This window comes from Polyodon spathula, chromosome 22 (genome assembly GCF_017654505.1).
Source record: "Polyodon spathula isolate WHYD16114869_AA chromosome 22, ASM1765450v1, whole genome shotgun sequence".
Lineage (NCBI taxonomy): Eukaryota > Metazoa > Chordata > Actinopteri > Acipenseriformes > Polyodontidae > Polyodon > Polyodon spathula.
Window position 1 is genome coordinate 10,327,835 of NC_054555.1, and position 17,719 is coordinate 10,345,553.

General features: G+C 35.2%; 1 protein-coding gene across 3 annotated transcripts in view; it reads left to right on the forward strand.

The window, feature by feature from the left end:
* Positions 1–17,719, forward strand: part of LOC121296837 (calcium/calmodulin-dependent protein kinase type II subunit alpha) — a 77,372-nt gene that overhangs the window by 30,994 nt on the left and 28,659 nt on the right. For all 3 annotated transcript variants that reach the window (XM_041222675.1, XM_041222678.1, XM_041222676.1), the window contains exons 3-4: positions 2,901–2,960; positions 13,925–13,979. In XM_041222675.1, the coding sequence (XP_041078609.1) occupies positions 2,901–2,960; positions 13,925–13,979 (115 nt within the window). The remainder of the gene's footprint in view (positions 1–2,900; positions 2,961–13,924; positions 13,980–17,719) is intronic.

Below are 17,719 nucleotides of genomic sequence, written 5' to 3' on the forward strand. Positions count from 1 at the left end.
ATTACTTGCAGCTGCCTCTCGTTTACCTTTCAAATCAATACGGTCTTACAACAGAGTCGCGCTTCCCTCCAGGCTGACCCACTTCCCTGACCCGGAAACGAACTGTCAGGCCAGCCCTTCCAGATACTTCTCCTCCCGTTCTTTAGCGCCCTCACAGGTCGGGAGGAAGATTCATCACCAGAACTCATCTTTCAGTCACACCAACCCAGTGTGATTTGTTCTTACAATGCTTTTCAATAAAAAAAAAAAGAAAAATAAATTACACTAGAACCTAATTGAAATTCTAATAATTTCCTCTTGGAATTAAAAGGATTTGTGGAGACTGAAACTGAAAGAAGGCTGAATTGAACTATACATACTACAGTAGATGACTGATAATATTCAGTGCTGAATGAAAGGGGAAACATATCTATATTCATGTGCCATGCCCGTCTACTTTAGTACTAGTATTAGTACTTAACTACTAATAGTTTCAATTAAAAATTAAATATTTTGCAGCTGACCAGCTTTCTGGAAGAAAGCAGTCAATAAGAACTAGTTCAAGTGATTGTAACAAAATAGTTCCACAAAGTTTTCCCAAGAAACACAACTTATTACAAGCATCTTATCTGGTACTAGGCTGTAGAATCATGTTTACTGTGACATGTGTTTCTTTCTCCACATTTGAGATATAGAAAATGAATGGGAGTGCCCAACAGGAAAGAATAATGGAATTATTTTGCTAGCTATGATCACTTTAAGAAATAAAACTACTTCTGTGAGGAGCAACAGCAGCTGTTCTTTTCAGGTTGGTGCTTCGAGCATTGAAAGCCCACATGAAGCTATGCCAAGAGTTACTGGCTGCAAAGAAATAATGTAGTGATCCTCCGTAATAATGTTGGATTTCATTTGGGGTCAGGACTACTTGTCTCATCCTCTTTGTTAGAATATTGTTCCAGTACCCTTGAAGTCAACTGTGTTGCCAAGCAACACAGATTTAGAAATCCAGCTAATAGCTTCTGTGGTAGTTACAGAATAAGTTAAAAAGCAAATCCCCCAATAATCTCTTGCCCTGGTTTAGCAAAGACATGGGAAATGCCAAATGCAATAATACTACCCAAAGACATATAAAAAGGTTCTATTATGGCTAGTATTTTAAATGTAGAAACATCAAACTTGATTGAATGTAGAAAAACAAAGGGTAACAATACATTTTTACTAAACAAGCTTAAACACACAAGTCCCCGAAAGCTCTTACACTTGGTAATACTGAACTCCAGGCTCAGGCCAACTGTTTGCCTACCTCATTTTCAAAGATGTTTCATATGTCAATAATATTTCACAGACTATAACAAGACACCCTACTAAATCCAGAGCACAACAAAATAGTCATGCCAGCTGAGTCTACTTGCATAACATTTAGGAATGTAAGACATATACAATACATTCATACAGTATACATTATATCAAAATGTACAGTATTTTCATATTACTGTGTAAAATCCATTGCATACTGTATGTTAATAATAATATGGAAGAGGCATATTTTTCAGCTTGAGTGCCATAATCAGCATTATTTCTTTTGAAAATCTGAACAATAAAGAAGCGCATTAAAAATCTATTGAATCTCACTCAATCTACTGGCAATTGTTCAAGTTCTAGATAAAAAAGAAAACACATGTAGCTTGAGGTAGAAACTTGGACTGATTTTCCCAAGGAGATACTGAGCTAAGAGCGTCAGATAGTTTACTTATGCCTCTGAGGCATGTGCATCCACCAAATCCTAATTATCTCTCTGTTGAGCACTTGAAATCAGACATAATTTCCCAGAATTTCAATATAGTATACAGCATAGGCTACATAGAGTGTTCATCAATGTTGAAAAACCCTTCTCTGTGCAAAAGCAGATTTATTTTACTAGCTGCTTTTTTAGCGGGCAGCCTCACGCCTCCACATTTTCATTAGCAGAGAGAAGTCTAACGCAAAACTGCCTCATTGGAGTCTTAGTGTGACCTCTGCAACAGCCCCCCCCCCCCCCCCCCCCCCCCCCCCCCCAGGTCCACTCAAAGCCACCAATCCCATTTTTCATGCGTATCATCACATAAATATGGCAGATGTGTAGCGTTTAAACTCGAAAAGGGAGCTTGTTTGAATAAATCATTTTTTAAACACCTATTGCTCCCCTGCTTAATTTAAAAGGAAGATTTGATTGTACAAGGTTTACTATACAGTGCAATCTTGCTATACCTTCAATTTCCAGATACACTTAACATTACAGTTACATTTCCTACACAAGAGATGGGAAAATCCAATGCTGGAGGGCCATCTTGCATCAGATCTAATGGTTATAATGAAAAAATCCCATGTTCTGGGACATGGTTAGATTAGCTCATCCATGGAATGCACTGTACAGTTTTATTGCATTCTTTTTATTATATAACAAAATAGTATCATGAAAAAAATAGCTTTGTAAGTTCATGACAATTGGACTGAGAACCGACAGCTGTGTCTTACATGACAGATGTGGCTCTACCTGGTAATGCATTTTTTTCATATGATGCCATATCTATTGAATTAGAGCAAGGATGAGCAATTCCAGTCCTGGAGAGCTACTATAGATGTTCAGTAGACAAAATGAAGTGACTCCCTAGTTTAGGACTCAATTGGAACATGGTTGAAACAAAGTCCTGGAATGGAAGAGACAGCTTTCCCCAGCCCTGATTTTAGAGGGCTGATTGACGAGCTCAGTTGGATTTGACACATCTCCCTTGGTCTTCCTAATGATAGATCTCAGTGATTTTCCAGACTTCACAGGTTTCTGTTCAAGCTCGTAAATTGGTGTACATTGTTATTGATTGTTGAGTAATGATACAACAATAATGACACCAGAGGATAAATATATAAATTCCTTTTCTTTTCAGATCACCAGAAACTGGAGAGAGAGGCTCGTATCTGTAGGCTTTTAAAGCACTCAAATATTGGTGAGTTTTTTTTGTAACTGTATTATTATTTTTTTTTTTATGTGTGTAATTCTGGTGCTGCTACTGTAGATATTCACAAATCTGTGCTAGACTGTTGTTGACTTATATTACTGGCATCTTTGTGAATGAGGCCAACAGTTTGAGTAGGAAATGCCCTCCTTTGTGGTGACAACATCTGAGGTTATTTGAGAGATCATAAACAGACTAATTAAGGAAGGAGTTGTAAAGTAAATGTGTTTTTGAGACAATTAAATACTGTGCTAAAGGAATACATTATAATGGCCATCTGTTGTTTTTTTTTCATTAATCAGCATGTATTATTTATGATGTTACTGCACTCCTGGTTATTTAGCATGTTCAATGATGCTACCAGCATACAGTGCCTTCCCTTTAGGGTTAGTCTCTGAGCAAGCAAGATTAAGGTGGAATTTCTGTAACGAGGCCAGAATAGAAACAGCCCCTGAAACAGAAAATGTATTGGATTTTCAAACTGGCCTGATTATAAAAATTCCACTTCGCTCAGGCGTGCACGGAGACCTCTTAAAGGTAAACATGTATCAGGAGATAATAAATAGACACACAATACATATATTGTAGTAAGTAAATATCCATTTCTTCTTTACAATTTTCATTAATCAGGAAATTATAGGAACCACTAAAGTAACTGAACAGTAGTTTCTGTAGTGTACAAGGTTATTATCTGTAATTTCCTCTGTTTCTATGAAACAACATTGATTTGTCTAAGTGTGAGGTTAGAGTTGGGGCTTCGCTAATTTATTGAAATATTTTAATTTCACTGAAATAATTTTAACAGGACTTCTTGGTAACCTACACCCGTTATAATTACATGTAACATAAAATGTGGTCATGTAACATTTTAACAGAGGCATATAGATAAAGAGTTCAGAATCCTCACATTCCAGTCTTTTCACAGAATTTGAATATAAATCACAAAAGTGTGTGTCATTTTCTGATTAAGAGGCCATTCAAGGCTTTTCTTAGCGCCTCAAATGTTAAATAATGCAGCTTGTTCTCTCTGCTGTAGACATTATCAGCTACATTATTCATTCCCTGTTATTTTCATCCTCTTCTGATCTTGAGAGAAGTTCTCACAGACAAGTTGAAAATGATTGAGAACCAATTCCTGATTCTCGCTCGCTGGGAAGTTGAAAACAGGGCTCGCAGGTCATGGTTTAGGCAGGTGTGAGTTTCCAGAGGATCAGGAGAACGTCTGTACTGTTTTTTTTAAGGGGCAGCGTTTTGTAAAATAAGTGAATAACTTAGACACAGCAACAGAGACTCGCTTGAAAGGGGTTGGGGCTGTACAGTGTCACTGTACAGTAAGTGTGAAAACTGCTCTGATAATTCAAATCATAATGACATTATGTAAAGATTTTATGTATCACTATCATGTCCAGATTGCTTAAAATCATATCTAAACATAATATCATAAATAAGTATTCACAATAACCTGTAGTTTATTCAAATAGTATGGTCTCAGACAATAGAGTGTCATGGATCGTAAACACCTGCTCTGTAATTCTATGATAATCCTGCTGACGTCCATCCCCTCAGGGATGATTCAGTGACTCAATTACTAACTACACTATATACATTAAAAACACAGTCAAACAAAGTCCTCAGTAAAAATGATTTATACATTTTTGGGAGGTATTAAGATATGTCACTGTTTAGATCATTAAAATAGACCCAATAATGTGTTGATACACTGATCACTTTTAATCCCGTTTCACCATGTTTTAGTACATTTAAATTTTAACAGACTACATTCTAGCTTTAAGGCCATTACACACGAGATCCATTTCTTTAACTTGACAACAAATACTTATTTAAAAACATGGAAATTCATGTTGGACCATGCACAATAATTGGCTTAGGAGAATGATGCATCGATTTGGGATTTTAAATGAAAGCAACAGAACAGATTGCCTTTATTAACATTTTTGCAATATATCAAGCACCCAGAGCCACATTTCTATGTATATGTGTATTAGATTGATCATTCATTCCCAGTTATTACAGTCTTGTTCTGTAGATGTTCTACACAGTACATCTTTTAAAATAACATACCTGAGGTAAAACAGAACAATAGGCCTTAATGTACATTCTTAGGTGAAAGTCATGTTTTTTTTTTAATAGAAAAGAAATAAAACACACAGGCACAAAAGCATCTTAGGCTCCTGCTAGGCAGAAACAGCCTGATAAGCCCCAGGAACTGAGATTTTCGACTGTCAAGGTGGGTGATAGAAAGAGGAGGAAAAAATGAAATCAGTATTCAAGGAGAACTGATGTGGATAATATTTGGAGGCAGGAGAGGGATGAGCATGTGTACAGTCATTTCAATGTAGATGAGCAAACATATAATCTTTCCAGAGTGTTACACAGGTATTCAGTGCATATTGTTTAATTTACTTTTCAGTGAAATTGAAAACCTGCCTCCACCCACAACTTGTGCGGGGGTTTGATTTCACCAAGTTGCTGATTTGTTTTGATAGCAATGCTAATAAAACAAAGTCTGTATCTTGTATGTGCAACCCGACTCCCAGACAACAAATGGGTGCCTAAGGGGTGACACTGCATTAAATTGCTTCAGCACTTTTTATATGGTGACTGATGGAGAAGTTCATTTTTGTTGGGATCCTCATAGTTTTTTCTCTCATTATTTTGTATATTAACTGAGAACCCTTAGTGCATTAGCAAAATAAATGTCTTCAGTATAGCACAAATGTATCAGGACCCACCTTGCTCATATTTATTATTAATCGCACACACTGTATTTAGTATCTGAACAAACAGTATTGGAAATGTAGAGATATCAAAAACACAAGCCAAGTTTCAAGAAACCATTGGGACAACTTTGTCCAGCACAAAGAAAATAGGCACAACTGTCAGATCGGTGGGGTCAAGGTTGCCCCAGTTGTTTCTACTAACTTGGCTTGTGTTTTTATGCGTCTGATCCGCATCTATTGTACCTTTATAAACATGAATATTTCTCATAGAGATCAGTCAATTTCTCAGTGCACCTCTATTGCCGCGTGACTACAAACACCATTTCTCCAAGTTGTTTGAATGACTTTTACCACGTGATATTAACAGCCATGCTTATTGATTGATTCCGAGAGACCTGTCACCCAGAATAGAGGGTAGCTCTATTCTCTGATGACCTGTCGTTTCTCGCAGAGGAGAGTTGATTTATCATCATAGACGGGGCAATTTTGTCGGATCAACATAATTGACAAAATTGCCCCGTGTATATTATTGTACAACAGTCATCCTACTTATTTAGAATAAACTACCACATGGGATTGGACCATTGCGAAATGCTGTACATGAGTAGGGGTCCCCTTTAGTCTGTACCCTCAAGCAAATCACTGCACAGAAGCATAAGAAACCTTCTGCCACAGCTGGGGCCTTTTGTATAAGGAACTGCACCTTTAACAGGGCTAGTAAGTAGTTTATATATCAAATGTGATTTTTTTCCATTTCTTCACACAAACAAAGACTGCAGCTTGATTTTCAAACCATGTTTATGTTTGTATTTTTTATTATTTTTTTTGGAGCCGTCAAACTCAATCATTTTCTAAATGTTTTCTCAGTCCTTTGCATAAAAAGCATTTTTTTTTTTTTTCAAAACTGTGGACACTGTGGTTTCCATGGAAACACTGACATCTTAATGCTCTGATGTATGCTGGGGGTGAGTGTATATTGGGGGTGGTCTCCTTCAACCATCCTCTTCACCATAACAAATACAAATAAATAAACCATGATTCAATATAAGGTGGCTGACAATTTTATTCATTGATTAATTTCTCAAATTGTATTTTGTCACAGAGTTCAAAACTAAACTGATTTCAGAGTGAAATGAAGCATCAGTCCATCCTTTTTGTTTCCCAATATATGGGACAATCATTTGTTTTCATTATTTTATTGTTTCAGATTCAATGTTAGCACACTGCATTTGAAGCACCCTGTGAAACTCACTTCTTGCTGCCTTTATAAACACATCTTAGTGGTATAGATCCCAGAAACTAAATGTACGGAAACATTTGGTGATCGAGGAAAATGCATGCTTTCATTTAATTTAATTCTTGGTATCTATTTTCTTGTTGATTAAAAAGCTGTAACTGTAACTCCACCTAAGCCCAGCTACCTTGTGCATTAAGCTTCTTAAGTATCAGGAACGGACATGGTAGTAAAACAGCCTGTAATTCAACATGTAATTAAAAACAAGGCGTGCATATTTGCTTGAAAAGTATATAAACTGGCAGAGATGTTAATCATTGGTATGATTTGTGCTAATGAGTTGGAAATACCATCCCGGTGCCTCTGTGTTTAAGACGAAGTACCGTGTTCATTAAAAGTGAAAACGTAACACTTCTGAATTCAAATGAGGTGATTTAGATAATCCATTCAATTTAGACAGTACTTTTATCAATGTTAAAATAATCTTCATCGGGTAGAATCTCAAAGTATCTATGAGATAGATTAATGGTTGACCTCATTTAATACATAATTAACACCCTGATATGAATATTACACAGCTTTATGGCCTGTGCATTATGCCTGTTTTATGATCTATTCAATTAAACTGACACAGAAAACATATGGGAACATCTTGTGTTAACATTATATAAATTATTAATTTGATACCCCCAATACTTTAGCTGCAGGTTGAAACGCCATATAAACACTCATTGCAGCGGCCAAAGCCATCTTCTTCTCCATTACCCTCCATTTGAGTTTTATTACTGTCGGCCTTGTGATAAAAGCCAATTTCACACTCCTAAATGTACCGTTTGAAAAGACTGCCCCTTCTATACATTGAATGATGTAGGCTGGCACTTTTATAGACAGGAGTTAGTCTATTAGATTGTATCAGACATGTAATGACAAAGAATAAGTTAATGCATTTATTTAGATTATGTCAGCAAACTTGTGCTGTCTGTCACACATTTCACATCCTATTACATGACTCTCTCAAACAGGTAGAACTAGAAAGGCGTTACCAAGATTGTTTTGTTTCCTGAAATGGTTTTACAAATGAGAAAAAAGTGAAACCTATTTAAATGATCTACTAAACAGCTACATAAATTAGCTTTAGCAAATTAACTTCTCCAAAGCTCTTTACATCTCTGGTTATGTTTAACAAACTATAGCTTTATTGACTGCAGCTAGGCATTGGAGTGAGTCAGAATTAGCATTGTCTTTGAAATATAAACATATTACACATATGGTTGCAATTTAAATCAAGTGTCTTTAACTACACTGTAAATATACTGAAATTGCATGTGGTGTTACATAGTAATTATATTGTAACGTAACATTAATTGACACCCATGTGCAAAATACAATATCTTTAGAAAACTTGCTAGTCACTGGCATTTTTTAATTTTTTGGTATTGTAACAGTCATGTATGTTATTACTGTGCTGTTACATTGTTATTACATTGTTATTACTATATACTTAGAGGCATTGTCACCTAAAAGGAAAGAACCAAATAAACTTAAAAAGAAGAAAAGTGGGACTAGTATAGTATTAATATATTTAATATGAGGCGAGAAAATAGATTTTTTAAATCTTGTTTCACTTTCCTTTAACAATGTGACACCAATGTAACACTGGGTATGTAGGTGACTGTTTAGTTCAGGTAGAAAGGAAGGACATTTGAATGTGAAACTGCACTTTATTAGTGTGCTGATAATTACTTTCACAAGACAGCTGGGATGCAAAATTAAAATGTAGAAATGGTTCGAGAATATTTGAGAAGTCTTTTTTTTTCAGTGAAGGGATAACCTTGTTTTACTTGTTAGTTACTTTTAAAGGAGAGATAATATTGGCTAAATTAGCTACATATACACTATATATTAATACTATATGAACATTTGATGGCTGAACAATGTATAGTATTTCATTGAAGTGTTTTTTGTTTAATTAATTCAAATATATTATATTGTTCAGTAATTTAAAAGTTGTAATATCTAAAAGACACCTTTAAATACCTACAATAAAGTGACCTTTAGAGAAAATGAGATTTTCCTGAGTGATAAATTAAACAGATGTGATGTAAGAGATGGAAATATTTGTGTAATTTAATACCATATGACCAAGCAGGTGGTAAAGCAGACATAATAATAAAACATCATTTTTATATAGCACCTTTCACAGTCGACCACCATCACAAAGCGCATTACAAGATACAATACTAGGGTGTGTGAACTATGCATCAGCTGCAGAGTCACTTACAACAACATCTCACCCCAAAGACGGAGCACAAGGAGGTTCAGTGACTTGCTCACGGTCACATAGTGAGTCAATGACTGAACTGGGATTTGAACCAGGGACCTCAAATCCAGTGAAGGATACTAAAAAATGTGACTTTTTTTAAGATTCGAAACTACTGTCTGTTATAGTAGTAACTGCCTGGTATTCTGTTTTCTTAAGAATTGTATTCACCCTAATGAGAAATAACCAAATAACTTCCCTCCAGATGGTAACCGAGGGCACTTGGGGCAGCAGGTAAGATACTAAGTCACAAGGGGAATGTGTTGGGCTACTTCGGTTAATATTTCTACTATTTGATTACTGTTTCTTGTGAAAATGTGTAAATGCAGGTTCATTTGTACAATGATATTTATGAAATTTGTGAAGATAAACAGAATTTGATCAGTTGGCTTGGCGATAACAGTCATTGTTAATTTTCAAGGTATGAAAACGACAGTTGACAAGTACAGAACACAACTGCACCTGGTAAAATGCTTTCTAGCCAAAAAAAATGAAAAGAAATGATGATATTTTTTTACAACTGTACTGCAAGGAGGTAACCAGGAAACAAGCATGCTGCCACAGTACAGGTGCATGATTTTAACTGAAACATGAGCTCAGCTTAGAATCTTAAAACCATAGATCCAGCTTCTTGGTTTGCTATAATGGCAAAAGCACCACTTTAAAGTTAAACTGTAGTATATTAAAGTTAATTTTAATTCATATGCTGTGGAGCGTTACAAGATGCTTTTAAAATGTACAAAAATAAAGATGATGTTCATCAGTTGTTAAGCTTCATCTCACAGATATTTTTAATGTGGAATTGAATATAAAGAAATAGGAACATCTCTCTATGCCTGTTTAAGTGCATCCTAGAGATTTGGGAAATATTTTCAAATACCAGTTTAAATCTGGTAATGAAAAGATGTTAAAAAAGCCAAATTAATGCTATAATCGTGCACGGAGCACTTTGCAGGACTGTCCTGAGTAAAGTACTATCAAATGAACTGATATACAGTATATGTTCAAATAACTCATTTTAATGACAATACAACTCTTCTGTACTATGGTGCAATGGTAGCACTATACATACATATACAATGGAATGAGACCAAGTACCTCTGTAGTAATAATTACATATTACACACACTCGTGAGTCATTGCAGCGCGATGGTATCAGAAACATTGTTTCATTGTTCTAAATTTTCTGGCGATGCTGTGGTTTTGTGAATGTAGAGTTGGATATTCATTCAACTGTTTTAGGCAACTGTTGGCTTAACAATGTCTATGACAGCTTGTGACAGAGAAAGAATGAATCTTGGTTATAAATCTCCCTCCCGACCTGTGAGGGCACTGTAGGGAACAAAGTTACCTGGATGGATGGTCAGATCATTTATTCCAAAGGTTAGGTGGAAGTCGGCCATCTAGAAAGGGGGAGGTGCTATGGTGCACCAAGTCATCGCTCTAGAGGGAAAGCGAGTGGCAACTGTGGATTGGAGGAGAAACGGCTGCACTTTCTAACCAGTGGGGTGTGGCTGATGGTACAAAGAGTTTTGAATTGTATGCGATAGGGAGCACAACAGCAAAGTAGCATGGGAGAAACGAGGAAGCGAGCAGCAGAGTTTTGGATGAGCTGGAGCAGATGGATAGCAGAATCATGGAGGCTGGCCAGGAGGGAGTTGCAGTAGTCAAGTATTCAGGGCCTGAACTAGGAGCTGTTTGGAGTAGTCGGTCAGGAAGTGGCAAATTCTGTGTATATTGCTGAGGACAAAGCTACAGGAGTGTGCCAGAGTAGAGATGTGCTGATGGCAGGAGAGGGAAGGGTCAAGGGTGATACCATGGTTCTTGGTGGATGAGGAGGGAGAGAGGGTGGTGTGTTCAAGAGGAATAAAGTCAGTGGTGGATAGAGAGATCACTTATAGGAAAGCAGGCTTCTAAACCCATCAAATGGCTGTTAATCACAGAAGGGTAACATGTGTTTCTAACTGTGCTGTAATTACACTAATGACACAGTAATTATGCATATGGTTGTGTAGTTATTGTGCAACAACATGCTTCATTACCAAATAAAAAACGATGGCAGTGTCTTTTGTAATTACACTGCATTTGCAAATGTTGTGCATTTATAACATAATTGCAATGCAGATACAAATGCAACTGCAATTTAATTAAAGTGTACTTAAAGACACAGTGTACACTGTTACCCACACAAGAGTTTGTGTTTTTGAATTTGCAAGTGTTCACATTTGTGTTAAATGTAGAATTTTTGAATGCAATGGTAGCTGCTATTCATCTAAGCAGTATATATGTTAAAGCTCTTAGAGTTCTGATGGAATACAACAGAGCAATCCAAATGCATGTTAGAAACAGAGGACACAGCATGCAGTTTATCCCATGATTGACCTGTCACAATATTTGAAGAGAAGTTATTTTAGCCTACATATATAATTGTGCAAATAGATTAGTGAAGCATGAGCCTGTATGTGAGGCTATTAGATATAGCCTTGAATCAAATACTGCATACTTGCTGTGACCAAGTGTTCCCTTTCCTGTGAAAACCTGAATCATAAAAAATTACAAGAATTGAAAAACATTTCCAATGTCCAACCGTTCTTTCAATTTGACTGACAATTTTCCTTATTCCATGGTATAATTAAATATCAATAGGTCCCCTGACTCATCCCAATGTTCACACTATCTCTGAAATATACAGTGCTGAAATATGATTGCAGTATTTAATTATTTGAAACCTGGGTGAATAACTTGCTTTCGAGGTCTTTTCAGACCGGCAGGCTCAGAAAGCAGGCAGTACCTATTATTATTGTGAGTTAATGTTAGCTTGCTGCACAAAGGGGATGACGTGGCCAATTCAATGCATGAGTGCTTTAGAACTGATTTTATGGTAGGTACCCAATTCCATCCGAATCAATGAGTATCTCATAATTACAATAGTTAAACCACTTTTATTGCCTACCAGTGCTCTTAACTACTAAGTTGCTTGCTTTTTCAGTATGATAAACAATAATTTCATATTCGCTGTGACTATCTCCATCACAATTGAAATAAAATAAAAACTAGAACAATGTTAATTCACAGGATGTATATGCTGTTCAGTGAGTACTTGACGCACTGTCCTATTTTTGAGTGCTCTGCAACAGAGCAGAACCCAGTTAAATGACAAATGAACAGTCTCGACAATCATTTAACTCTGTGTTGCATACTCTGAATTGCATTTTGTTTTTTGATTGTACGCCATCATGCAGAAAGGGGTCTAAGTGAGATCCATCACAATAAACATTTCAGAGCTCCACAATATGCCTATACAGTGCTTATACATCCTGAATCTTTATGGTTGTTGACCATGTTTTACCATGCCTTACAATTACTCACATGGTTCAAAAATGATCATTTAATTTTTTATGATGTTCACTCTTACTATAAGTGAGTGATTCTTGTTTTTGGTGTGCTCTTTGACATACGTTCAGGATCTTCTCTTCAGTTTTATTTACCTATAGATTATATACAGGTCAAGCACAATTCAATCTTGTGATTTTTTAAAATCCAAATATATTGTTGTTAAATTGTTTTTGATTGTTAAGTTTAGTTATAGATATGAATTATACATTTCTTAGTAGCCTAGGGTCTTCTCAAAATATAATTGCACCTCTCCCCTCCACCCATATACATAGAAATGTGGGTAATAAATAACACACCTAAACTTATAATCAAAATGGTATATGCATCATTTTAGAGATGGCTTCCATCATTAACTGGGACCACTGTGATAGTGTAGGAAATCTAAAATACAGTCCTCCATCTCCTGTGCCCACGCACAAATACACCCACCCACACACTAAACAATGTATTTTTTAGTGGAGACTGTAAGCTGTAGAAACATAATATAAAATCCATGTTGTTTTAGAACTACATTTGCACTTGCTAGTGAGAGGCCTGAATTTATCAAATCTTTTGAAGAACTATTTGATGGAAGAGTAACAGAGAAAATAAAACTGCCTCTTAATCTGAACATTGCTAATGTTTGGTTGCTAAAGTCTAGCATGTAATGGGGCAATATAAATTTTAATGAAAATAGAAACAGTTATGTAAATTGGATGAATAATTGTTCTATTTATAGATCTGGGAACGTGAGAGACTTATTAAATGTCAACTTTAAGAAGGAAACAATGCAATTAGAAGGATTACAATATTTGTTTGAAGGGAACTGGTATATTGCGATAGCTCTACTTTCAACTAATTTCAATATTTCAATTTGTGCTGTATATGCAATCCCTGTGGTAACACATACACCAACATACATGTTAATTGATTGTTTTGAGTGAGTATTGCATTACTAGATGTACACTGTTTAAATTGCTTTTGAATGTAGGGCTCTTTTAATTGGTTAATATTTCATAGAGCAGACAGCTTATAGAAAAATAATGCTACATAATCTGTATATCTTTTATTTTACTGTAGCAGGAAACCAAGTTTCAAAAAACACACTCAACATATGAGCTCAAATGGCAGTCTAATGATAGATACAAATATGCATGGCATCTCTGTTGATTGTTTATTAGCATGTAACTAAACTTCAGCAAATGGTTAATTGCATATTAATTTAATATTTATTTATGACACTTTTTGGATGCAATTTCTCTAAAGCTTGTTCTTTCTCTTTCAGTGAGACTTCATGACAGTATCTCTGAAGAAGGTCACCACTACCTAATCTTTGACTTGTGAGTGCTTTATGATTTTACTTGTTTGGTATCTTTCCTCAGAATCATTTGTCGCTTGATTACTGTGCTGAAGAGGACAGCAATGAAGTGTGTCAGGTGAAGGCAGCAGATAATAAGCCACAAGACTAGCTGGTCAATATATGACCACCATTTTTCTTGAGGGCTTTTGTTATTTGCATACAGTAACACTAACAATGGCAGAAGACAGGTAGTCTAAGAAGGTAGTTCCAAACCTCATCATAACAGGTTACTTTGGTTAGCTATTTTTTCTTTCTTTCACAGCAGCACTGAGATATATTATAAATGTATTGAGGCTGGAGGAGAGAGAAGTGTTTCCAACCACACATTTCTCAAGCATACATTTCATTTATAAAACCTATTGATTAACCAGGTCCACCATTTGCCATTTCATTACTCTACCAAGCTCACTGAAAAAAAAGCCTTATTGAAATTGATCACCTCTATTCATAGAGACAGTTCTCAAATTCAGTAAGATACCATGACCCCACTGCATCTTGGCAAATGTGTTTATTAATAAATCATGCACGATGTCTGAAGGAGATTTTTTCAAAGCGTTTTACCTGAATATAGTCTTACATTTTCTGAAGAGAGCTTTAATGTCCTACAATCATGTTACACAAGACAGAAGCAAACTTTGAAATTGTTTAAAAAACAAGGCTTGTACATTTTTCTCCTTTTACAAAAATAGGAAATAATTAAAGACTGCAGCAATACCTGAAATGAATGTTTAATTTAAGTACAGTATAGATGATATATATGATCCATCTGTCTGCCTTCCTCCTGTGCAAGCCTGTGTAGTTTTTACATGCTTGATTTTTTCTTTTGCTTCCTGGACTTTGTTGACTAAATCTGCTTCTATATTTTACTATAAGTTAGGTGGGGTCAGCAGAGTTCAAAGGTCACATTGTCGATAGATCATGTTTAGGGCTGTATTTTTTTCATTGTAAAAATGGCTTATTTGATGGCATTTCACTGTCTAAAAATTATCACATTCAATATTTATCATTTTCTCTAGAGTTATTATACAAGAAATGCTCATAAATATTGAAGTGCTTACCTGAAAAACAATAAATACTAATTGTAGAATATTTAGTTTATGTCCACCTTTTAAATACAATCTAAACAAAATCCACCTTTTAAATACATTATCAAACAAAATAAAAAGAGAAATAAATGTAAAAATAACAACAGAAACCTGGAATGCCTCCTTCTTGTACTGGACAGAACGATCATTGGCAGAATTGTTTTTCATCTTTAATGCAGCTGGTGTCTTTTTCATTGAATATAATTTAAAGAAATCGTGCAGCTCTGTGCAGTGTTTCAATGATTTACGGGAAGCAAAATAAACTGGTTGCTGGTTATTGCTGTAAATGTAGGGTAACAGGTAGTGCGTCACGAAGGGAAACTTTTCCTGTATTTATTAGGTGATAAAAACATGTATATTTACACAGCAATGGGTACATTTCATAGAAATTGTGATAATGTGAAAAAATACAGCCTTAGTCATGTTATCATTAAAGATGACTTTAAAAAAAAAAATGGATTTGGGAATTTTTTTCATAATGGTTGAACACAGTGGAATGTAATATCCTCAAGGTGAACCAACAGTGTAAAAGGCCATGACCCTGGTTGTTTCTGGTTGACAGCAATGAAAGCAAAAATTCAATTCATTCAAATGTACATTTACAAGATGAATGTATAATTAGAGATGTATGAGGTTTAACCAGCACATCTAAACAGTTTCAGTATCACAGTAATGGGTCACGTGTTGTTTCGTAATGGATTGCCTTTTCAACTTTTCAGTAGACAAAATGATACTCAAATTCCAGCAAAGGGCTGTCACGAAGTCAAGTCAACATTTGAATTTATTTTGGTAATAATTGATGCCCAATTAAAATTATAAACAAAACGAAGAAAACTGCACATGGCATCTAAATAAGTCTAATCTTAGACTAAGATTGCTTTCTCATTTAATATAGTAAGTGACTGGCTTTAAGCCACACACACACATAAAGATGCATGCAGAGTAAAAACTAAAAAACTCAGAGATATTTTTCAGAGTAGCTGCAAAGATACTGTAACCTGAGTGGAAAAGCTTCAGATTATGCCATTCCAGTTGGCTGGCTTTCTGAAATGCATCATGGTGCTTTATGAAATATGAAATCTGTTACTGTACAGGTTGCATGTTAAAACCATCCCCCTGAGCGCTTGCAAAACAGTGCAACCTTCAGCTCAGAAATCAATTAGCCCCCCAGACCCATCCATCAGCTCCTGGTTTCCCTCCTCTATTTCTTGCAAGCATACAGTGTCTGGGAACAGCATAAAAAGAAAAGAAAAAAAAAACAATACACACAAAAACACGCCAAAGCTATTAATATACAATAGTCTGTGCTAGCGGATGTACTATTAGAATTAGACTTTTCAAATTCGACCATAAACCTTAACACACGAGAAAAAAAAAAAAAAAAAAACATGTCAGCTTGACTAATTGTGTTGTACCTTGACAATTATTTTACAGTTAATTTGCACTTATACATCATTATTTTACAGTTAATTCATAGTTGTAGTTATGCAGAATTATGTTTCTCAGCTAGCTTGTGAAAATAAAAACATGCCACACATACAAGCCAGCCAAGCAGACAGCTGCTGTAATGAATAAGGTATTAGAATGCAAAAAAATGCAATTATAGTGTGTCAACTAATATTGGAAGCATGACCAATTCAGATTTAGAAAAAAATAAATTAGTTTAAAAACTAAAAATCTTTTTCAAGTAGGATAAACAGAAACACTATGGTTCTGTGTGGGTAACAGAAACAAGAATCAATAAGGAAGACAAAACAACAAAGGAGATTTTTTTTGGTGTTGTATAATAGACCCATTATACATGGCTAAATTCTACCCTCCACCAAGAACTGCTGGAGATTAGTGTCTCACTTATAAAAACTGCATTGCAACATAATGTGAGCCAGGGCTGTATCTCATGTTTCAGACATTTTTTCAAGAAAAGCATTTAGCCAAACATGTAAATGAAAATGTATATGCTATAGTCATATAGTCCACTTTTTGGAGGGTAGTTCATATAAGGCCCTTGTGCCTGCTACATGTAAAACTGACACTGTACCTTCTGGCCATATTTTTTAAGTTTCCCTTTTACAATGGAGAAACAACTAAATTATATATATATATATATATATATATATATATATATATATATATATATATATATATATATATATTGCAGACAAAAGTATTTGGGCAGTTTAAAAAAATGAGAAAAACTGCAAAGAAAGTGAAATCTATAATTTACAATTGTTCTTTTAAAATATATAAATTAGAGATTTAGCTTTATAATAAAACAACAAATTAAAAAACTGATTTAATTCTTTGGCAAAAGTATTTGGGCTCCCTTACGTTAGCATTTTTTGTGCCCACCCTTTGCTTCCTTTACCTTGCTGTCTTTTTTTTCCATTCTTCAATACATACACTTTGAGTTCTGCAATCGACTTTGGTTTCCTTTTTGCAACAGCAGCCTTCAAGTCAATCCACAACATCTCTCAAGTCTGGGGAAAAATAACATGCAAAAATTAATTTCATACTTTGAGAAAAGTATTTGGGCAATCAATGCAACAATGTTTGGAGGAAGAGAGGAGAAGAATTTAAAGAAGTGTTAAACATGGTGGAGATTGTGTGATTGTATGGGCTTGCTTTTCTTCCTAAG